At 34.8% G+C, this 21,676-nt stretch overlaps 5 protein-coding genes across 7 annotated transcripts; 2 read left to right on the top strand and 3 right to left on the bottom strand.

Annotated features, from left to right (window-relative positions):
* Positions 1 to 133: 133 nt before the first annotated feature.
* LOC120627109 (neurofilament heavy polypeptide) lies at positions 134 to 10,540 on the bottom strand. Of its 3 annotated transcripts, none has more exons than XM_039894962.1 (8): positions 10,383 to 10,540; positions 8,420 to 8,509; positions 6,952 to 7,359; positions 6,171 to 6,272; positions 4,521 to 4,652; positions 3,274 to 3,438; positions 1,731 to 1,868; positions 134 to 323 (listed from the first exon to the last, which is right to left on the bottom strand). In XM_039894962.1, the coding sequence occupies exons 1-8, from the start codon at positions 10,386 to 10,388 to the stop codon at positions 228 to 230; spliced, it is 1,137 nt and encodes a 378-aa protein (XP_039750896.1). In that variant the 5' UTR covers positions 10,389 to 10,540; the 3' UTR covers positions 134 to 227. The 3 variants fall into 3 exon arrangements, with proteins under 3 accessions (XP_039750896.1, XP_039750897.1, XP_039750895.1); XM_039894963.1 differs by lacking the exon at positions 10,383 to 10,540 and adding an exon at positions 9,849 to 9,949; XM_039894961.1 differs by lacking the exon at positions 10,383 to 10,540 and adding an exon at positions 9,581 to 9,744.
* A 2,828-nt stretch (positions 10,541 to 13,368) lies between these two features.
* Positions 13,369 to 16,404, top strand: LOC120626703. Its single transcript, XM_039894334.1, has 2 exons — positions 13,369 to 13,787; positions 15,073 to 16,404. Exons 1-2 carry the CDS (start codon positions 13,544 to 13,546, stop codon positions 15,774 to 15,776), a joined length of 948 nt encoding a protein of 315 aa, XP_039750268.1. The 5' UTR covers positions 13,369 to 13,543; the 3' UTR covers positions 15,777 to 16,404.
* On the bottom strand, positions 13,783 to 16,254 carry LOC120626702 (protein ALP1-like). The gene is made up of 2 exons (XM_039894333.1): positions 15,917 to 16,254; positions 13,783 to 14,832 (listed from the first exon to the last, which is right to left on the bottom strand). The coding sequence occupies exons 1-2, from the start codon at positions 16,225 to 16,227 to the stop codon at positions 13,935 to 13,937; spliced, it is 1,209 nt and encodes a 402-aa protein (XP_039750267.1). The 5' UTR covers positions 16,228 to 16,254; the 3' UTR covers positions 13,783 to 13,934.
* A 173-nt stretch (positions 16,405 to 16,577) lies between the features above and the next one.
* Positions 16,578 to 19,511, bottom strand: LOC120626704 (mitochondrial import inner membrane translocase subunit Tim17-B). The gene is made up of 4 exons (XM_039894335.1): positions 19,337 to 19,511; positions 19,088 to 19,253; positions 18,401 to 18,578; positions 16,578 to 17,596 (listed from the first exon to the last, which is right to left on the bottom strand). The coding sequence occupies exons 2-4, from the start codon at positions 19,229 to 19,231 to the stop codon at positions 17,421 to 17,423; spliced, it is 498 nt and encodes a 165-aa protein (XP_039750269.1). The 5' UTR covers positions 19,232 to 19,253; positions 19,337 to 19,511; the 3' UTR covers positions 16,578 to 17,420.
* Positions 19,512 to 19,911: 400 nt separating this feature from the next.
* On the top strand, positions 19,912 to 21,522 carry LOC120626845 (trafficking protein particle complex subunit 1). Its single transcript, XM_039894618.1, has 2 exons — positions 19,912 to 20,125; positions 20,940 to 21,522. The coding sequence occupies exons 1-2, from the start codon at positions 20,027 to 20,029 to the stop codon at positions 21,276 to 21,278; spliced, it is 438 nt and encodes a 145-aa protein (XP_039750552.1). The 5' UTR covers positions 19,912 to 20,026; the 3' UTR covers positions 21,279 to 21,522.
* The last annotated feature ends 154 nt before the right edge of the window (positions 21,523 to 21,676 follow it).

A 21,676-nucleotide genomic window follows, 5' to 3' on the forward strand; every position in this document is an offset into this window, starting at 1 on the left:
GAGGGTGTGTGTGTGTGATGATAATGTTTTTCTTTCGTCCCGCAGCGAACTGCTATAAGGCTTATTGATGATCATTGATAATTTTTTGGTTATTATCTTACAAAGGTAGGTAGTGAATTCCATGAAAACAAAATGCTTGTAAAAATCATTAGTTTAATTCATAGTATCCTTTACAAAAACAGTCTTTATTTAAATTAAAAAAAAACGATTATCTTCCGAGGTCCAAGTTATCCAGATGTCGATCCTCCTTGTAGAGATTCCTTCAGACGATTGTTCTCGGCGACCAGGGCTTGTACCCTCAACTCATACTTCTCCCTCAACTCCTAGAAAGAAAAGTCGCTTTTTAGTGTACAAATGAATCAGGATCCATCGAATAGTTCTTACATAATGGAAAAATATTGCTACGCTCTTCTTTTTCTAAGAAGAAGAAAAAAAGAAGACAAAGAAGAAGAACTGATGACTCTTCAGAACAAAGTTCCCTTCAATACAAAGTTTCAGAACAGAAGGAGTACTTCGTTGTTTAGCAGGTATTAGGTACTTTGTGACGCGCGATAATAAACTTTGAATACCTGCAATACGTACTATTATAGCTTTGACAATCTGAAAAACGAAATAGTTACGCTAAGTTACGCATCAGCACTTTTTTAAAGTTTGTCGGTTTGTTTGTTTATTACGTATATTCGGCTCAACCTGTTTATAGGCTTCTTGAATAAATGTTAGTATTGAGTAAATGAAATGTAGGCTATGAATATACATAAATAAAAAATATTAATTGAAGCATTTTAAAATAAAAATAAAAATAAATTAACTACTATACAACTTTTTGTTTTTTTCGTGCTTTAGTTAAAATATGACATGTCCGATATGTAATTATACTTTTTATTGATTACTTATTTAAATATCTTTATTGCGTAGCATAAAGGAGAAATTAAAATATACTTAAAAAAAAATTAGAAGCAAAAGGCGACCTTATCACTAAAAGTGATCTCTGCCAGGTAGGACCTTTAATATATGTAACTATTTGCAAGCTCATTGCTTGAATAATGTTGCACGCGTAAAATGGTAACCCTTTTTAGCTCATAAGACGATTATAACATGTACACAGTGCACTTAATGCATTATGAATTATTAGTCTTTTTAAACAAAAAGTGGATATAAACAGTCGACTTACAAGAAATGGTCACAAATTAGTGACATCTGCATATCGTAGTCATTTGTGGGACTGAGTATACGCTTATATAATATGATTCCTAAGGTAATTTTGGACCTACCAATGCATAAGTTTAAAGAATGTGTTAAAACACATTTATTACAGCGAGGTTATTATACAATTGATGAATTTCTTAATGACAAGGTTGCTTGGAAGGATCCGGCTCCGCTTTCATCTCTCACAAGATAGAAAAATGAATTTTGAAATGTAAAATGTAAATTGTTAATGTTGGAAAAGAGCAACTGCTGAGTTTCTTGCCGGCTTCTTCTCGGTAGAATCTGCCTTCTGAACCGTTGGTAGAGTCACTACACACAGACAGACTTGACGTTTCAAAAGTGCTTATATTAGGCCTACTTGAAATAAATGAATTTTGAGCCACTGCACAGATCTTAGCACCAGCTCGTAGCATCAGCTCGTAGCACAAGCTAGGAATACCAGCTCGTAGCACAAGCTCGTAGCACCAGCTCGTAGCTCCCGTCGCCATTAAAGCGCGCCGCCGTCACTGGAACCCGTAGCGTACCTTGAATATGGCGAGCTGCGTCTCGTACTCCCTGCGCAGGTCGTCGTTGATGTTGGTGCTGGTCTGCGCGCGCTTCAGCACCAGGTCGTAGCGCTCCTTCTCGCCCTTGAAGCGCGCCTCCATCACTTGCAGGCGCTCCTGGCCAGCGAGGCGAGAACCGGTTATTTATGCAACTGTTGTTTAATAACTCTGCCTAAATTTTTAGATCAAAATTACTGAACGGCTTATGCTTCGTCAATTTTATTCAGTAGACGAATATCTAAAATTAAAGGCTTCAATTATTGTATTTCTAGGTTTATATTTTGGGTTCACTTTACATTATTTAATTTTAAGTTGACGTTGCAATTTAATTGTACAATTTTTGATACCTTAATTTTCTGACATTTTGTATAAATTGGAAAAATAATTTTATAATTAAGGTGCTATTATAATTTGCATGCCATAGAATGGCAGATTGTAGCACATAACTTGTTATGTTTTATTATAAGATCAAATTTGTTAACCTGCAATCACGCAAATAAAGATTTGAATTTGAATAAGGGGAATTAATACACGAATATGCAGTGGCGTGCATAGAGGGTACGCACAGGGTATGCAGATGATATAAAGTGAAGAAAATTTGCAGTACGAATCATAAAATATAAAGGGCAGTCTTTTATAACTCTTACAATGCCTATCCTTAAGTTTTTTATTACTCGTACTGGAGATTTTTTCATTTTATGTCATCTGCCCGCTTAGTGCATACGTTGTATGCACGCCACTGCGAACGTGGGTTCTCGGCTTCGCCTCGTGTGCCTATAGTATCACACGAGTATTTTACTACCTAATTAAGATAAGATTTTAAGTTATATACAAATAGAAAAAGATTGTGTAGTTTTATGAAACCACGGTAAAAGTGAAACACTTTTCCACACTATGGACATTTGACTAAATTTTTTTTAAATAATTCCATTAAAGGTATAAATATCGCTAGGTCTAGGTCTCCAACTAATATTTTTATTGAACTCTGTGTCTTAGAGTACGACATACGCAATAATTAACAATTATTTAGATTGGGATTATACACATATCAAAAAACTGCAAACAATATTTTATAACAGTTGAGTCATTTTGATTCGTTTTTTAATTATTTTCAATCATTTTATTATCAATTCCATCGTCACCATAAATGTAACCAATATTTTATGGATCACTGGCAATAATGAGTGATAGTCTATACTGTATAAACTACACGGTCAGCTGATGGGAACTATAGATGCCGCCATATTGTGCTCGGCTGCTCTAACGAGTGCCTGTCACTTTACCCCTACTCCGCGGCCGACCGTCACGCGACATGCAACACACAGCCGAAAAAGTTTGAGACGATGAAATAAAAGTTTCACTTTAAAAAAGTTAAATCCATTTTGTTTTATATGTCATAGTTACCACAAAATATATCAATATAGAAATATAGATAGCGGCATTAATGTCAACAACCGGTGCTTGGTCAAATTATTTATTTGGTTACATAAATAATTTCTTTCTCTTCTTCTTTCCTACTCACCTCCATCGCCTTGACCTCGGAGTTCCTGATCTCCAGCAGGTCCTTGGTGATGAGGTTGATGTCCTTCAGCGACTGGATCTGCGTGCTGAGCGCCTCGATCTGAAGCTCCTGGTTCTTGACCACCTTCGTCTTGTCGAAGATCATCCCGCGCGCTTTGCTCAGCAACTGGGGAAGGGGTTTAATAGGTCCTGACACCTAACACGTCTTTGATATCCATCGTGTTTCCTCTCAGAATAGACGTGGCTGATATTTGAGAAAAAATGTAAAAAAAAAACACTTTATGATGTAATAAATACTTAGATAAGAGTTAATAAATACTATAAAACATCGTCTTCAGGTATGAGGAGATGTCAAAGAACCATGTGACCGACATAGCTCAGCGACTCGCGAAGCTGAAACGGGAAGCCGACCGGGAAACCGATGGATGTTGCGGTCCCATGTTGTTGAAGAAGCAACCCCGCACTTTTGGTAGACTCTAGTCACGAGATGGACAGACTTATTTTTATAAAACGTGTAAATGAAAACCGAAATAATACTTTAACAGCTTTTGAGGTACATTATATACCATCTTTAAGACTATCTGTGAAACCGAAAACTTATTGCTTTTGAGTAAACGACTGCCATATTTTTTACTGAAAGAAATCAGATACAGCCGTAACATCACATGCGAAAGTAAATCATGGGACTCCAGTCACTTTATTAGGTAGGCGTCGCGTAGCGTAGGTACTATGCACGTGTCAGTCTTTTGTCTTTAATAGGGTTGTCATAACTAAACACTTAGAATGATTTGAATTCGTTTGCATGGAAAATAAATGTGCTTATTTTAATTTAATACTTTTATACAGGGCGATTCTTATGAAATATATTTAAGCATCCTTTAACATTGTTTCGTAATTCGGTTACACGTTTTACTGCGTGAGAGTAGCAATCGGGCGAGTGTACTATTGTTTATTTTTATTATTTTTTTATTATTGAAACTATTCAATACTAACTTACAATAATATACTAACAATCTATGGATGGAAAAGTCTGAAATAATTGATTATTATTATTATTATTATCTGTGAATAAATTTAAATAAATCCAGTCGCAGGATTGCGCTGTATACGGAACAAAACCGTAGCCAGTGGAAATCCATGAAATCTAGGAAATCCCTACATAAGACCTGTGTATAGTAGTGGAAGTCCTATGGTTGAAATGACGATGACGAATCAAATTTTACGGTGCAATCTAAACAAAAGTATTACCTCTTCATGTTGCAGTTTGATCTTTTCAATAATTTCTTGGTTCTTCCCGCCAGGCTTTGAAAGTGCGGCCTGCAACTCTGTCTCGAGATTCTTAACCCTGGCTTTGAGAAGATCTATCTCCTCTTCACGGACCTTTGGAACATAATTTACTACTGTATTTGCTGGTTGATAATTTACTACTGTATTTGCTGGTTGATAATTTACTACTGTATTTGATGGTTGAAAATTTACTACTGTATTTGCTGGTTGATAATTTACTACTGTATTTGATGGTTGAAAATTTACTACTGTATTTGCTGGTTGATAATTTACTACTGTATTTGCTGGTTGATAATTTACTACTGTATTTGCTGGTTGATAATTTACTACTGTATTTGCTGGTTGATAATTTACTACTGTATTTGCTGGTTGATAATTTACTACTGTATTTGCTGGTTGATAATTTACTACTGTATTTGCTGGTTGATAATTTACTACTGTATTTGCTGGTTGATAATTTACTACTGAATTTGCTGGTTGATAATTTTAATTATAACGGTAGATCCTCTACATGAATGCGCAAGAAAGGCAACCGTTAGAGAAGAGTGGCGAAGGATTGGAAAGCGAGCCACAACACACAGATGACGAACACGACCAGTCTTTCAAGACTGTAACGACTAAGAAGATGAAGATTTCTGAAAAGGTACAATCTATTTCTATTCAAAATTCAAAAAAAATCAAAATTCATTTATTTCAAGTAGGCCTACTTTATAAGCACTTTTGAAACGTCAAGTATGTATGTTTGTAGTAACTCTACCACCGGGTCGGAAAGCAGATTCTACAGAGAAGAGCCGGCAAGAATTTCAGTAGTTGCTCTTTTCCAACATCAACATTTACAATCATTTTTCTATCTTGCGGGAGATGAGAGCGAGGCTGGCTGTTATCTACCTTGTCATTGAGGAATTCATCAAATGTATAGTAACCTCGCTGTATTAGATGTGTTTATATACATTTTATGTCATAAATGTATGTATTGGTAGGTAAAGAATTACCTTAGGAATCATGTTGTAAAAGCGTATACTCAACCCCACAAAGGAGTTCTGCACCTTTCGCAGACGATATGCAGATATTACTAATTTATAGTTTTTTTTTATTCGGAAAACAATCAGCTATAAATTGTACAATGGATAAACTTAATAATACATTTTACACAGGCTAATAAAGTTTTACCTAGTAATTAAAATGCTCTTAATAAAGTTTTGTTTAATCATATGGATGTGGAATGTCTGTTAAATCCATTTAGTAGTTTTTACGAAGTTACACAAAATCGCAATCAATCTACTACTACAACTAATCTTTACTAACCATCTGGCAGGCAAAGATTTTGATAAAGTTACCCTTTCAAATTCATTAAAAATCAAAGTTTTCATACGAGCCTAAAGATTTTCTAAATAACTAAGACTGTCCCTGTAAAGTAACTAAATAAAAATAACTCTTCATTTGATAACGAACTTACCTTCAATTCCAACGTTATAGAGACCCTGTCAAATTCATTCTAAATCAACATTTTTATGCGTGCATAAATATTTTTAAATAACCAAGACTCGGCCTGTTAAATGGCCTCTAAGTTTAATTGAATACAAAAACCTCGTTATTCGATAACCAACGTACCTTCAATTCCAACTTAAGACCATTTTCAGTTGTTTCGGTCTTAACTGTCTCCAAGTTTTCTATAATCTTGAGAAGCTGCTGTTCTCTTAGTTGCCAATCGGCCTGTTAAATATTTTTATTTATCATCATCATTATATCAACCTATTACCGGCCCACTACAGGGCACGGGTCTCCTCCCACAATGAGAAGGGTTGAAGGGTCCACCACGCTGGACCATTGCGGATGGGTGGACACACCTTTGGGAACATTATAGAGAACTATGGGTAAAGCCTGAATTAAATGATTCAGATGAAATCGAGATCGTCTACTTGTTACTTACTAGCCTCTGAGCGCAAATGAGTCTGCGTGGACTTCAGAATTGGGTCTTCACGGGAACTTTTTGAGAGATCGGTATAGAAAGTACATTTCCTTTTCCATAGCATAGGTGAACTGCATACATAATTTCAAAGCTGTCTGCCCGCGGCTTAACTCGTGAACAATGTACAATTTTCCCTCAGGAACTACTTAAGGAATCGGGATAAAATAGTCGGGTAGTCTATGTTCTTTGCCATGCATGCCAAATTTCATCCAAACCCGTTCAGCCGTTTTTGCGTGATTGAGTAACAAACATCCACACTTTCGCATTTATATATTAGTAGGATATAATACTAGTAGGATTAAGTTCCATATTAACAAAAGGACATCGAGCAAAGCACATGTTCTCAAGTTCCGTGTTAAGCATAGATTGATCAATATTCAAGGGCCTTTTCTTAGCTTTACTTAACCCATTTTACAGACTTACAGATTCCTTCGGCTCCGTCTCTTCTTTCTTTACATCATCTTTTGGTACCGAAGCCTCGGTCGCTGATAAAGATGGTTGCACTTCGCTTTTGACATCCTCTTTGAGTTGCTCTGCCACATCTGTTTTAGCAGTTGCCGCTGTTAAAATTTCCTGCACTAACACTTGTTCGGGAACAACGTGTACATTAACAGGATGGGCGTCTGATTTGATCTCCTCAACTCGAACATGTTCTGGTTGAGCGTTTTCTGGATTCTCCGCATTTTCTTCTACCTTTGTTTCTTTAACTACAGCTGGTTTGGCAGCTTCAACGTTTGGTATTGCTGCAGCTTCTGGTGTTTTTGTTTGTTCCTGAGCATTCGCCGGTACAGCAGTTTCTGACTTAACATTTTCTACCACTGTTGGGTTCTTCTGTAAAAAGTAAAAATACTATTGACTATGTGGCGGTTTTTAAACTAGATGGTTATCAAACTAGATGGCGCCACAAGAATCAACATCGCGCTAGTGAAGGTTTCACACATCAGGTCCATATACCAGCAACAGAAACTAAGAAATTATAGTTAATAATTGATGGAACAAGCAGGAAGCCCAACTGATGGTAAGTGGAAAACCTATAAACAGAGCGACACTTCCCAGGTCATGCAAGAAACGCATCCTGCAAAGTATGGCCCTGTGTCCATCAACCTGAGGCGTAGATCTTAAGTCTTATGTGCCTTTAATTACACCGACAACCACGCCGAAAAGGAAACTAGACCGGAATGCTGCTTAGCGGCAGAAATAACCATGGTGATACCGTGATAGTACTTCCAAAAAGCTATCGGTCTTGCGCCTGATCTCTTTCCGGTCGTGTAAGAGCCGTCCGACTTGACCAAGACTATGAGGGTGCACCTACGCTTGCGCACATACTTGTGCAGTATAATATATGCCGCGCAGTTGGAATATATCTCTAGAGATTGACCACAGTAGCTGTGTCACATCAACATTTGCCTGCCGCACGCCGCGCCATTGCCATTTTGCTGAAAACTACAAGCCTATTTTTATTGTGATTGGTTTCTTTGGCTTCGGCAAAGGTTATACCTCAGAGCAGTTTGTCATCATTATATTCCACTACGGGCGCTACTAGTTCACAGTCGTTTTGGGCTTCATCTTAACCCAATTATAATTGGAGTTACATCTGTTGAACATTGAGTACCTAATTTCGTTATTGGGATAATTGTTTAAAAAAACATTTTTTTTTTTTTTAACCAGAGCTGTTTTCTCCACACGGTCTTACGTTTTTTACAACAACGGCAGTGTAGCCACATTTTTACCCTATTAATATTGCCATCTTCCAACATAATGGGGGGGGGCATAATTACTTATATGCTATAATTTTTTTTTTATTATCTATGTAATGTGTACATGCTAAAATGCCATTTGGCTAGATAATTTTATCAGTTTCATGTTTTTATTCGCTTTGTTATGTACTTACCGGTGGTTCAGTTGGCGCCACATTTCCCGTCGTAAAATTTGGAGGTGCACCTTCGCCGCTTCCTGTGACTTGGCCATTCGGGATGTCTGCCTGGAAGGTGAGGTCAAAAATATGGTACAGATACAGATTCTAGGCATATCATTATCGATGACGATGAAACCTAAGGTGCTAGAGTGGCGAACCTGAACTGTTAAGAGCAGTGTTGGTAGGCACTAGTAAAGTTCAAAGTCGTTAGATACGTCATACGAGCGACACAAGTCTACATGCAATGTGAAAATCCCTACAAAAGATGAATCCATCTTTCGAGGTAAATCTGGGTAGTTTATAAGCTCAGGACTAATCATAACAGGACCAACAGTCACTTGCACAAGTGCACTTTGTAGCGCAATAATTGTAATTAATAATATATTTATTTGGACTTTCAACTTAAATTGAACTTGACTAATTTATACAAAAAGAAATTTTTTTAGCAGTTAGCTTTAATTTCTAAAACAATTTATTTTTATATGAAGTAAAGTAAATATAATTATTGATTTATGCTTGTATATACAACCAAATGCGTACTTAACATCATATATTGGTCAGTATGTAATAAATGTATGTAATGGTGCAATTTAAAATCTTCTGTCCCTGATTTGGGTAAAAACCGGTATAAAAGGCATAATAGGCTGTATTAAAGTGCAAGGTTCGATCTCCGGCAGAGGGAATTTAAAAATTTTTGAATTTTTCCCGGTCTGGTCTGGTGGGAGGTTTCGGCCGTGGCTAGTTGCCACCCAACCAAGAAAAACGTGCCACAAATTAATTCAGCTTTACGGTACGAAGAAAGTTACTAAATTTACTCATTTCCTCTTCCATTCCTCATTAAATTCCTCATCACCATGAAAATAAAAAGCCTTTACCCAAAACATATACGTTTATTACTATAAAAAATAAAACTAAAAATTTCGTTTCAACCGCCCGAATCAATGACTGAACTGAAAGGGTGATTATTGGCAGTTAACCCGGGTGATTACAATCTGTTTTTGTGCTAGCTACACAGACAAACAGCTAAAAAACAAAAAGCTCTATCCGCTCTTTTTGCGTCTTGTAATAATCTCTATTTCTGAAACAACTTGTTGACGAAGTATCCCTTGTCCATAGTTCGCGGTTCGCTGGCCGTACCTTATTGCAACCCGATCTTCGAACTCTCGTCCAAATCGATCGCATTTCAAAATCAACGAAAATCTCTAAAATAGATATTGCGGCGCTAATTTCATTATCCTCAATTAATTTTAACGATACATTAATCACACGTGGAATTCACGAAGGATGGAAAAAAATACCGACGGGCGTGACATGACAAGAATTTATTTTTAATACCGAAATTCTACTTTTTATGACGGTAAAAACTCCAAACTTTTCACTTAAAAAAGGTTTCACATCCACTTACCATATTTTATTATAATGTGCACTTATAATGAATCTTTAAAACCTTTGTTAACTTTATTTATTTTGAACGAAAACCGTGCACAATTTGCGCCTAAATCTTATAGACTGTCTATTTCAGGAGTCCAGACGCGCGATTTAAAAATAGAAAATTGTCGAAAGCGCTCAATAATTCCAAACTTTCCCGCGTTACTTTCAATTCGTGGATAGTATAGTAGTAAACATTTACCCGTGGAGAATAAGTTAGTCGACGCAAAAAAAAATTATGAAATGGAAATAAATCGCGTAGTTACTTATTGAGTTTCCTAATTAGAGGTTGATGACCCCTGCATCTTAGTCTTTGAAGCTTAGTTCCCTAAAAGTAGCCAAGATTTAGTTTAAAATATTCACAGAGTACCTTTTTTATAAGAACCAGATACCTCTTGGCGAGAAGTTATGAATTTTAGATATTATTTAAGATAACAGGTCTGCTATACTAATAGGATTCGGTAGCGGATAGTGATATTACCGATTTTATGGTAAGTGGTAAATTCATTACCTGCATGTACCCACCAAATCTAGTCTCTACCGGCACCTACCGGCAAAGGACACTTTTAGGCAGGAAAACGAAGCCTTTTAGGTTATCGCTACACGAAGATAACTATGAACGGCTCCGGCCAAGCGTTAAGTAAAGGTTACATTCCACGGAACGCATAAATTCCAATAAACGTAAGAAGCATATCCTCTTTGCATTAACCCAAATCACACTCGCACTTCACGCTCGGACAAGGAGCTCATGCATGCATTTGTGTACAGCCAGAAGACAAAAAAAAATTTAATGATAACAATATGATGATGCACGTTGGTTAAAAGCTGCTAAATAAGGTTAAAAGTACCTAAACTATTAATAATCTACGTAGATCTTCACAGCAACAAAAGATAGGTACCTAAGTTATTCTTGACCACATTTCTTGTTAGAATGATTTTACAAGATTCAGTAAAATTTTCTCGATAGAAATAAATGCCACAGTTACTATAGGTGTTACAAAAATTTTAAGTTATTTTTTCTTCGTCTTTTAATGTTAATAAAAAAAAAATTACAAATAAATGTAGCATTACGGAGTTTTTTGCATATTAGTCTTGTTGAACTAAGAAACACGATTCGAGCGTGTGGTAGAGGAACTTTGATCTTCTCCAAAAAGGTGGTTACCCTTTTGGGCGAGGAGAGGCGAAGCGAGACTGCACGACACAACGCGAGCGGCTCATCTTCATGCTCGCACTAGACGAGTGTGAGGAGTTTTTTTAATACTTGTTTTTTATATAAAATGGACACTAAAAGACTACAGCCCAGATTATGAAAGAATATTCTACTCGTCTATGATCTATGGACTATGACTTTAACTTTGACAACTGACGTTGTTTTGTAATTTTTCCTTGTATACATTTCAATAATCAAGCGGTTTTTGTTGATTTGAATTCAAAGTTTTCTGCTTAATGATTTCGATAATTCAATGGAAAACTAGTATTAGTAGTTCAAGTGAATGACATCCGATAATTAAATGGAAAATCAGTATTAAATCTTACAAAAATAACTGCACTGTCCTGTATCATCGCAGTAAACATTTCAAAGTTCAAACATGACTTCAGAGAGAAACGCTCAAGTGGGACAAGCACGGGAAACCTTCCAGATGCTGTTCCAAATATCGCAACTCCTCAACACCGGGTTAGATGCCGAAAATCTGACCATATGCATTAGACTGTGCGAGTTGGGCGTTAATCCGGAGATACTAGCTTTTGTCATCAAGGAGATAAGGAAGACTAGTAAAAATGTTGTACAGAATAAACCAGCTAACTCGCCATCCTAATATTTAAGTGAACTTTTGTTATGTTCTGTATTACTAAAATTTGTGATGCATTACGATTTTAATAAAAACATTAAATTAGTCTCATCAAATTTGAGATTAGAGAGATTTGCTAAACAGCAGAAATAGTTAGTCATGTCTGATTAAACCTGTACACTCTCAATGGTTACAACTGACAGGATATACATGTGTTAATCCAACTAGGAGAAAGATTTTTTGGTCTGTTGTGAGAAGTATTATTATAAGATGTATAATGTTAAATAAAGTCTATTAACAAAAACCATGTTCACAGGAACCCCAAAAACATGTTCACATTTGTATATTATAATAATGAAATATCCTGCTAGTACTTTTATAATTTTATTTAATTAACTGAGGTGTAATGATGTCCCATAAAAAAGAAAATACTATAGTAATAAAAGTCAATATTTTAATTATTCAATTTGCTTGTAGAAAAATTTGAGTGTTGCTAGTTCTCATCCTGGACCATCCACAAAATATGTAACTATAGTACTTATCTGTGAAAACCTGTAATTAAGTGAACCATTTTACAAACTATTTGATAATAACAGCTATTGGTTTTCTTAGTAAAAATAAAATCCTCCCAGTCGGAGATGCCTTTAGTGCAGACTGTTATAGGCTGATGATGATGATATTGGGTAAAGAAAAAATGCCCTGCTTCTGCCTTTAACCTTAAAAGAAAACCTACATTTGGTTAAACAATTAGTTCTGTGAAGCATTTGTGTAATTTATTGGAACAAAGTTCCTTAAATGTTAGAAATTGCTGCATAAGGTAAACATGCTGTGATAAAGTTCAGGGAGGTATTATCATCATATGCTGGCCACTTTAATTATTACATCATGCTTAGCATGAGACTATCAGGTGGACAGATTAGAGCAGTTTTTTTTTTTTATTTACTTTGTTGACGAAGGTTAACCTGACCACACACATTATTTTAGATATCCATATACTAGTGTCCCCTCACTTGAAATCTTAATCTTCTCTCCTAAAATTGCTTCAATAATAACAAACCATTATTTAAGCAATTATAATTAATTATAATTGTTTTTATAATTATAAACCATTATTTAAGCAATTATAATTAATTATAATTGTTTTAATAATGGTTGGTTATCTAATAAATATCAACTCATATACCAGTATTTAAAAAAAAAGCTTATCACTTACCTATCGGTGAGCCCTCCCTTAAGATAGATACCTATTACGTACAGAACACCTATTCCTTTCAATCTTTATGATTATTGTTGCTGTGTTTACATGCCATTATTATTAATTTTTGTGAATGTCACTTTTTTGTAATTGACGTACATATAAGTGAATGTGTAGAATATTGTACAAGTTTATTACTGTATATGGTAAATATGTATCTTTTTAGTGTCCTTAATAAATAAATTAACTCATATTTCAGATTAAAATAAAACCACATTGTATTTATCAGTATCTATTTATACAAATTATACTTCATAATTCATGCTAGAATGTGGAAATTGTGAGAAAAATTATATAAGCAATGAGGGTGGGTATCTAACTCTATTGGAAAAACGGAAGAATAAATTTTCTTTCAAGAGTTTGTTTTACATTTTTACAACTAAAAACTTGTATTGCAGCACTAATGTAGCCAAGATTAACGATTTTAATACGCATACCTTTAGAGCCCTCGCCCACGGCGACTTTTTGTAGCGATGCTGTCGCGCATTTACTAAACGCACGCCAGCATCACTACTAACGCGTGTTAGTCGCATTTGCAACGCGCTACTGCATCGCGACTGTATCGATGCAAACGCGCGACCGTGTCGGACGACATCGGGGGAAGAACGGAGGGAGGGCGGTGCGTGAATGGAGAACCGAGCATCAGTGCAACACAGACAGGTCGAGAGTGCTGTTGTCCGTCACATGCGTAAAATGGAGTCGTTCGACACTGAATCATTTATTATGGCAATTCAGAACCGTCCTGTAATATGGGACTCGCGTCTTCCTGAGTATTCGAATAAGATTGCAAAAAGAAAGGCATGGGAAGAGATAAATGAAATATTTGATTCAGAATTTGGAGAAAAAACAAATAAAGAAAAGAATGCTTGTGGTAAGTTATTTAACTTTATTAAATTTTATCATTATAAATGTAGATGAGTGGTGAGAATTAATGAGATATAGATGTTCCAGAATAAGTGAATTAAGTTACGTTTACAGCCCTTTCTAGTTACTTATAGCTATTTTAGGTGAAATTATTTCAAATTTTTGAATCTTGCCACGGTACAGAACCTACACCGGTGAAATAGTCAGTATATATGTTTCGGATTGCAGTACCACTTAGTTCTGATCTTCGTCTTCCAATTAAAAGTAAATTATCACTGGCAGGTGGATCTTGGAATCCGACTATACTCAAAGTGTGATCAAACTTGTACCCATCTCGCTTACGTATAAAATTGTGCAATACGCAACACGCTTTAACAATATTCGTAGCAAAATCTACATTAACGTTTATGGGCCGGTTGAAAATTTTAAATTTGTTACTCAATATACCAAACGTACATTCAATATAACGCCTTGCGCGCGTCAAACGGTAATTATATATTCTCTTCTTTCGTGGTAAATGTTTACCAGCGTATGGTCTTTGCAAGTGTTGTGATAAAGCAAATCCTTCGTCGCCAATAAACGAAAACGGTATAGGTATTCCATTGTTAGATATAGGTCTTGGTTGAGGTAAATTATAATTTCCTTGTCGTAACTTTTTTACCCATTCGCTGCTGTCATGTATTGTTGAATCTGAGCTCTTTCCATAACATCCGACATCTATATCTATGAAATTGTAATTAGCGTCACATATTGCTAACAAAACGATGGAAAAAAAATGTTTGTAATTGTAATATTCTGAGCCGGTATGACATGGTTTTATAATTCTTATATGTTTTCCATCTATTGCTCCAATTAAGTTAGGAAAATTAGCATGTTTCATAAATCCTTCAGCGGTTTCTAAATGTAATTCTTCTGTTGGCTCTGGCATGGAGATGTCTTTTACTTTTTTCCATATTACTTCCACAGTTTCCTTTACAATCGTACGTGCAGTAGTATGTCCACATTTAAAGTCCAAATGAAGATCTGTGAAATTACATCCAGTTGCTAAGTACCTGTAAAAAAAGGAAAAAAGAAAATAAAGTAATAAAAAATACATACCTACAAATATATAAATCACGCCTGTAAACCTGTAATCCTTGTCGGGGTAGGCAATTTAAGGGTGATATTCATTTTAACTCTCCGAGTCAAGATGATCCGAGCTAAATAGGGATGCCAAGGTCGTAAGGTTCTAGCTCCATTTGCATTAATTTTTCAATTGCATAACAATAATAAATTTGTATATCTTTTTTCAGCTATTGAACTCCAGAAAAAATGGAAAAGTTTAAAAGATTGCTTTAACAGAGAACGGCTGAAAGAAAAAAATTGTCCCAGTGGGTCCGGGGCTAAACCCAGAAAACAATATGTTTACTATAAATTATTGTCATTTTTACAACCTTTGACCGAAATCAGACCACCAAGTCGACCTACAGTTACTGAGGAAAACGACTCCGAAGGCTGTTTGGAATCTTTTGTTATTCCAAAATCAAAGAAGCTTAAAACAAGTGATGGCGTTGATGATGCACAAAACAAATTATACGAAATTCTAACTGAGAAATTGAACAAAGCCACGCCCGCCATTCAACATCCAGATCAACATTTTTTACTTTCACTTTTTCCACATTTTAATTCCATAAAAGAAGAATATAAACTCGATGCGAAAGCTGAAATGATAAATTTGCTTCGCAAATATAACAATATGGCACAAACGTCTGCATACACCAGTCACTATGGATATCAGTCTGGATACCAAAGCTACGACACAACTCCTGCTCGTACAAGCAATGAAAGTAGTGTGTCGCAACTAATAAATAGCTACCACTCGGCGCCAACGCCTGCTGGTGCCAATGTCAATACTGCAGGTAGTTCATTGCAACATAATGATAATGATAATGAATATAATTACAGTAATGATGATTCTACACAAGATTCTATTATCACAAACCTATATTCGCCGTAAAGTAAAAAGTAAGAAATTAAAACCTTAATTAAGTTTAAGTATGATTAATATTGAATTATAATAATTATTTTTTTAAGTTGTGATTAAAAATGTGCAAAAACTATTAAAAGATAATTAACATAAAATTTGGTTTTTCTTACCTTAAAGTTATTGTTAGTCGTTCTTCAGCTGATATACATTGTCTCATCACTGTATTTCTGCGTGTCAACTCTGGTTTTACAATGGAAAGCAATTCACAAAACGTCGAATATGACATTCTATAACAACTTCTGAATTTGAGATCATAGGATTTTAGTATTTTAAACGTTGTTACATGATGTCCACTGAGTAATCTCTCTTTATTAAATGGGTGCATCCAATATTGACGCTGCTTTCGTTGCCTGCGCTTCGGCTGCTTACGTAAAAGCAGCACCAAAGACAACGTGACTAATGTTGCCTCAACGGAGTCCATCTTGCAACTGTAGCGATCGCAGGTATTTTTGTGCTGTTACTGAATCGCGTTTGCATCGAGACAGAAGCGCGACAGTATCGCGTTTGCTTCGCGACTGAATCTAAGACCGTGGGCGAGGGCACACAGCTAGCGACCGTTTCGCGACTGTATCGATGCGGACACGCGACAGCATCGCTACTGTATCGCTACAAAAAGTCGCCGTGGGCGATGGCCCTTACACCGAAAAACTGGCATTGTTTTTATGGTTTGTCAAAATAAAGACAAGGTTAAGGTATCTTTCATAAAATCAGAGTCATGGCATTGTTGTGCATTTACAAGTTTCATGAGTCTGTACATTATGTAAATTACCATTGCTTATAAAATTTTCAATTTACACAGTACAAAACAACCATATGGGTAACAAATAAATAAGCTGTATTGCAACTTTACTAGCACAAATTACGATGCATTTCAAAAATAATATACAATTGTTTTGTATTTAAACATAACTAAATTCACAATATAATATTGTCCAGTGAAATTATATGCAATCAGCATGGAACTGAAAATATCACAGATGCAAATAATTCACTCTTAGTTGGGTGATAATTTTGTTTTAAAATAATTTGTAAGCAAATTACAATATTTTTTGCCTACTGGCAAAAATTACCTGCAATAAGATTGTACAGTTATAGCATAACATAAATAACTTAGTCAAATGCATTTAACTTCAAGTGCAGCACTTTATTCAAAAAGAGCAAAACACTCAACACTCTTTTCTACAAACTAAATGACACAGAAAATTTTATTTTATAAAATAACCATTTAATTTTATGATACTCATAATTGCTTAAATGTTTGCAAAAATATTTTTCTAACATTATAACCCTCTTTTGTTATTGTTATTAATAAGGGGTTGTGGCATAAAACAGCATACCTATTCTTGTTTATAAACCTACCTTGTTATTGTACTCTTGAATGAGATAATATGCTTCCACATAATGTACATGCTGGATTCAGATACAAAATAATTTTAAAACTATATTGATCAGCAAAATAATAAAAGTATGTTAAAATAAATTGTTTAACTATGCTCAGGATAGATAATATTTATCTATTATGAACTTAAGAAGTATTTAAATTCAATACATTCTTGAGATGAGATGTTATTTTACTTTTAACTGTACAATATTATTAAAAAGTATATTAGTAATCTACTGGAAACTTGGTCCTTGGCCTTGACTTTGACCTAAAACAGAGGGATCTTCAAATATTGGCTGCTGGGGTTTGAACTGCTCAGATGATATTCTTGTCAACATTATGCCAATACCCTCAATCAGGGCCAGCAATATCCCTCCAACAAGAGCACTGCCTGCCATAGCTGGTACACCTAAAATATGAACAAAAAAAAACTAACTAAATGGCTTTTTTCTCATGGTCATAAAATAAACAGTTTTGTTTATTCTTGTAAGAAATAATTTATAAACGTGAAAGAGTATAAACTCTTTATTTGCACACCACTACAAGTTAAAGAAACAAAAGAAGAATAGAAAAACAAGGACAGAAACAGAATACAAAGGTGGCTTGCCAGGCAACCTTAGAATTAGGAAAACAGAATGCGGGCAGTGCATAATTGAGAAAGAAAATACTTATGATTAACTACATACTAATACTTGAACTAGATTACACAAATAAAATAATACATAATATAATAAATATTACGGAAAGAAAACAATTTTTTTATGCTAATTGTATAAGTTTAAAGTAAAAAAGGGTTGTACTGCTTTTGTATTTTTGGAATATAAAAAATCTTCAGCCTTATTTAATGGCCAACTGCTGGGACACAGGGACTTAGGGAAGGTCCTTTCAAACTGCTCTAATGCAGCCTTTTTTTTGACAAGCCTTTATCCTATGTTATGTGGGGTTGCCTCAATGTATCTTCTAAATGTACACAGACTTATTGGTGTTTGTTTTAGAAGCTTAGCAGGGTTTCATGATTAATATTACATGCTAGAGCCAGAGGGGTGGAAATGCAAATTTTCCTTACTCCAGGCTCTAGTACTAAGAAGAAATACGAAATGACTAACAATCTTTAGCCTGAAATGGGATACAAGCCCGGAGCTTCATAACCTGTGGACATCCTAACCACTAGACTTACAAGGCAGTTATAAATAGGGTTACAATTGAGAATTACCATTTCTTGCTGCCAGGATGCCTCCAGTAAGTGCCCCACTCATAATGGAGTTCCAAGGATCTTCTTTCTGTCGTAAGTATACCAGAGAACAGTCAATGGTTGAGAACATTCCTCCCCACACTGCAAAGCTCCCAGCTGTTATGGGTGATCTTTCCTTCATGGATGCCAAACTGCCAAGCTGGAAACATGGCAGTTCAATAGAAAGAAGCAAATGATGAATAGGCATATTGTTTTTGTCTCTTAACACTTAATGACTCTAGTGTAAACCTTTTCCCTGTCCCAAACAAAACAAATGCCAATTTTTGATATTAGATTTTAAGGGTCAGTACAATTACAAGTTAGAACTAACCTATTTTTATTTAAAGACTATGGCTGTACATTCAAGTAATTGAGAAGCAGGTGAGGCCTTTAGTATTATACATTGTAAGTACATCTTAGGCCTAGTTATAAGCCTTGGGTTTTATATGATTTTATTCACCAATATAGTTAGATAATTCATCTAAAATGATTAAATTTACTTGTTTACTGATTGAACACCATGCCCTATTGGTTAGTTTGGTTCAGGTGGGCCAACTGCGCAAATACTACTGTGTAAGTGTATTCACTATTATCAAATGCATAATGTTTTAAGTAAAAACTGTGTAACTGATATCGTGTACATACTCAGGTGGTTAATATATTACATACCATTTTTCTGCTAAAACCAACGGGGGCATTTCTGAATCCCTTTATTGAATGAAAGATACCTCCACCAATGGCGCCCATCAAGAAAGCGCCCCCGGAATCATCCAAAATACGCCAAGGGCAGGGTTCCCTCGAATATTCATCCATGTTTTAATGTTATTATAATTCACTGAAAAATGGTTAGATAAGAATATAACCTCAATGACACTGGCACGTTTGTATAGGCACTTTTATTCTAAAATAGCATCTCACCAAAACATTAACTATTCTATGGCTTGTGTTTAGTTATGGATTATGTGATCACAAATACTCTTTAGAGCTTTAGTTTTGTTTGAAACTAATTTACATCATCTTGCGTTAGCTTTAAAAAGGAAAATACCTACGAAATAGGTAGGTACTAGGACAAGCAAAAAGAGCAGAGACTAGAGATCAATGATATTGATGACATTTGAAATATGAAACTTCAAATTTGGCAGCACAGATCCATAACCCGTTGCATTATTCTAATGTTAATTTCACTTTTTAATCCTGAGAACACCTTGTCTTTAAATCCTTTGCTTCATTTCACTAACAACTACTAATGCATAGGAAAAAGTTTGGGTAAATGGCTAGAGTCAAGATATCTGTCCTTGGAATCCGGAGTACTATATAGTGCAAATTATTAAAAAAACTTACTTTCTTTATTACCACATTTCCTCGTCTGTGACTGATCAGTAGTCAATAGTCTTCGTAAATAATCATTTTAATGTGAAGAATGAATGCCTTAAAGAACTTGAATCCATGGCCGCAAAATAAATTTTAAAAAAAATAATCTGTGTCTACTCACTTGTCAGATTTCGTTGTCAAATATAATTTTTTATGTTCGCATTGTATTGTAAACATAGCTTTGTGATTTAATATCAGAGCTGTGAGGTTCTATTAATGTAATAAAGCCTCAGTAAAATGACAATTTATAATTTATACATTTTTGATCGATATGGAACCCTCCTCTACTATGGAGAATGGAACCGAACAAAGCAAGCCGGAATGTCTCGAGAGGAGGTAATGCCACAACAGAAACCCATTTCCACTGTTGGAATTAGTTTTTTGGAGTGGAATTGGTTCTAATGCAACTAAAAATTGTTTCCAACTAAAAACAATAGTCACAGAAAATAATTTCATTTTGTCTGTCACTACAGAACAACAATGTAATGAATAGCAAGTTGCTTTTTAATATTTTCACAACACAAATAACTTCATCAAAGATTGCCCAATACCTTATACTATTATAGAAATGGTTACTTAATCCTTTTTCAATGCAGCTTTATTGCTTATCATCTATCATGCCAGTAATGAGATGCAGCAGGGTAAATAAATATGTAAATTATTAATGAACTGGTGTTTTAAATCATTTGTTCTCTCATATCTTTGATTTTTACAAAAATTATATAGTTTCACAGTGTTTTTAGTAAATTATTGAGTGACAGTTAATAAATTTCAATTTTCAATATTGAATATTACAAGGACTGTTCCCTGACAAAAGAAGAGCAGATAGATGCTTTGATCTGAATGTTATTGAGTTGTGATAACTTAGACTCTATACTAATTTATTCTTACCTGTCTTATAGTATGTAAATTGTAAGAGAGAATAAAATAACTAAAACAAATTAAAAAAAAAAGATATTAGCTTTATGATCTGTATACACTACTTAAATTGGATTATTTTGTAATTGTACTTAACATTGTGAAGTAATTTATTGCTGTACAAGACTGTTTTGAAAAAATGGACCAAAGATGGATTTTAGATTACCAGAATAATTGTTTTCCTGCCACTTTTAAAATAAGCCCCTATTTATTTCTTGTTTTGCTTTTGCAGGAAGGAAAGCTGATGTACGGCATGCTGTTCTCTATAAAATCATTTGTTGCAAAGATATCACCACTGGACCCAAAGGATGGATTCCTTAACTATAGAACATCAAAATATACTCTGCACTGCTTAGAAACACCTTCAGGGCTTAAATTTGTAATGAATACAGACAACCAAGCTCAAGGAGTTAGGGAATTGTTAAAAAAGATTTATGGTGAAATCTATGTCAAATATGTAATAGGTAATCCACTCTGTGGCATTGGAGAGCCTATAAGTAGTGAATTATTTAAGAACAAGCTTGACACATTCATTAAACAGGCACCTCTAAGTACTGTCCGAGCATCTTGATGATTTGTATTCATTATTAAATTAGCTAAAGTAGGAGACTATGAAGAACAGGAGAACCTATTAAAAACAATTATAACAAAAAGTACAATACTTATGTATTCAGGCTAAATATTTTAAATATATTGTGAATTAGTCCACAAGATGAAACAAGTTATTAATTGAGATAATATTGAGATATTCATAATGTAAGGTTGTAAGTTATTGTAAAAAAAAAACAAATTTAATAAAGGAAATTTATCATAAAATAAAACTTCTTCTCTTTGACCTTTGTATGCTAGAGTTTGATAAAATATTTATTGAAGCCTTGCCTAAAGATTGAAAACACAAAATCTGAATTGATGTTTTCTGATCAACAGAGCAAAATCAACTCTATAACACACTATATAACAATCCGTTTT

This window comes from Pararge aegeria, chromosome 10 (assembly GCF_905163445.1).
Source record: "Pararge aegeria chromosome 10, ilParAegt1.1, whole genome shotgun sequence".
NCBI classification, from domain to species: Eukaryota; Metazoa; Arthropoda; class Insecta; order Lepidoptera; family Nymphalidae; genus Pararge; species Pararge aegeria.

Bases quoted from the DNA above. Each gene is read 5' to 3' on its own strand.
- LOC120627109 (XM_039894961.1), bottom strand. From the start codon at position 9,625: ATGCGATCGATTTGGACGAGAGTTCGAAGATCGGGTTGCAATAAG. The intron at 8,510-9,580 runs GTACGGCCAGCG...CTCACCTTCCAG, and splicing joins GAAGATCGGGTTGCAATAAG to GCAGACATCCCGAATGGCCA. The intron at 6,273-6,951 runs GTAAGTCTGTAA...AATATTTAACAG, and splicing joins AGACGGAGCCGAAGGAATCT to GCCGATTGGCAACTAAGAGA.
- LOC120626703 (XM_039894334.1), top strand. From the start codon at position 13,544: ATGGAGAACCGAGCATCAGTGCAACACAGACAGGTCGAGAGTGCTGTT. The intron at 13,788-15,072 runs GTAAGTTATTTA...ATCTTTTTTCAG, and splicing joins TAAAGAAAAGAATGCTTGTG to CTATTGAACTCCAGAAAAAA.
- LOC120626702 (XM_039894333.1), bottom strand. From the start codon at position 16,227: ATGGACTCCGTTGAGGCAACATTAGTCACGTTGTCTTTGGTGCTGCTT. The intron at 14,833-15,916 runs GTAAGAAAAACC...CTTTTTTTACAG, and splicing joins CGACTAACAATAACTTTAAG to GTACTTAGCAACTGGATGTA.
- LOC120626704 (XM_039894335.1), bottom strand. From the start codon at position 19,231: ATGGATGAATATTCGAGGGAACCCTGCCCTTGGCGTATTTTGGATGAT. The intron at 18,579-19,087 runs GTATGTAATATA...CCATGTTTCCAG, and splicing joins TTGGTTTTAGCAGAAAAATG to CTTGGCAGTTTGGCATCCAT. The intron at 17,597-18,400 runs GTAATTCTCAAT...TTCATATTTTAG, and splicing joins CATCCTGGCAGCAAGAAATG to GTGTACCAGCTATGGCAGGC.
- LOC120626845 (XM_039894618.1), top strand. From the start codon at position 20,027: ATGACAATTTATAATTTATACATTTTTGATCGATATGGAACCCTCCTC. The intron at 20,126-20,939 runs GTAATGCCACAA...TTGCTTTTGCAG, and splicing joins CCGGAATGTCTCGAGAGGAG to GAAGGAAAGCTGATGTACGG.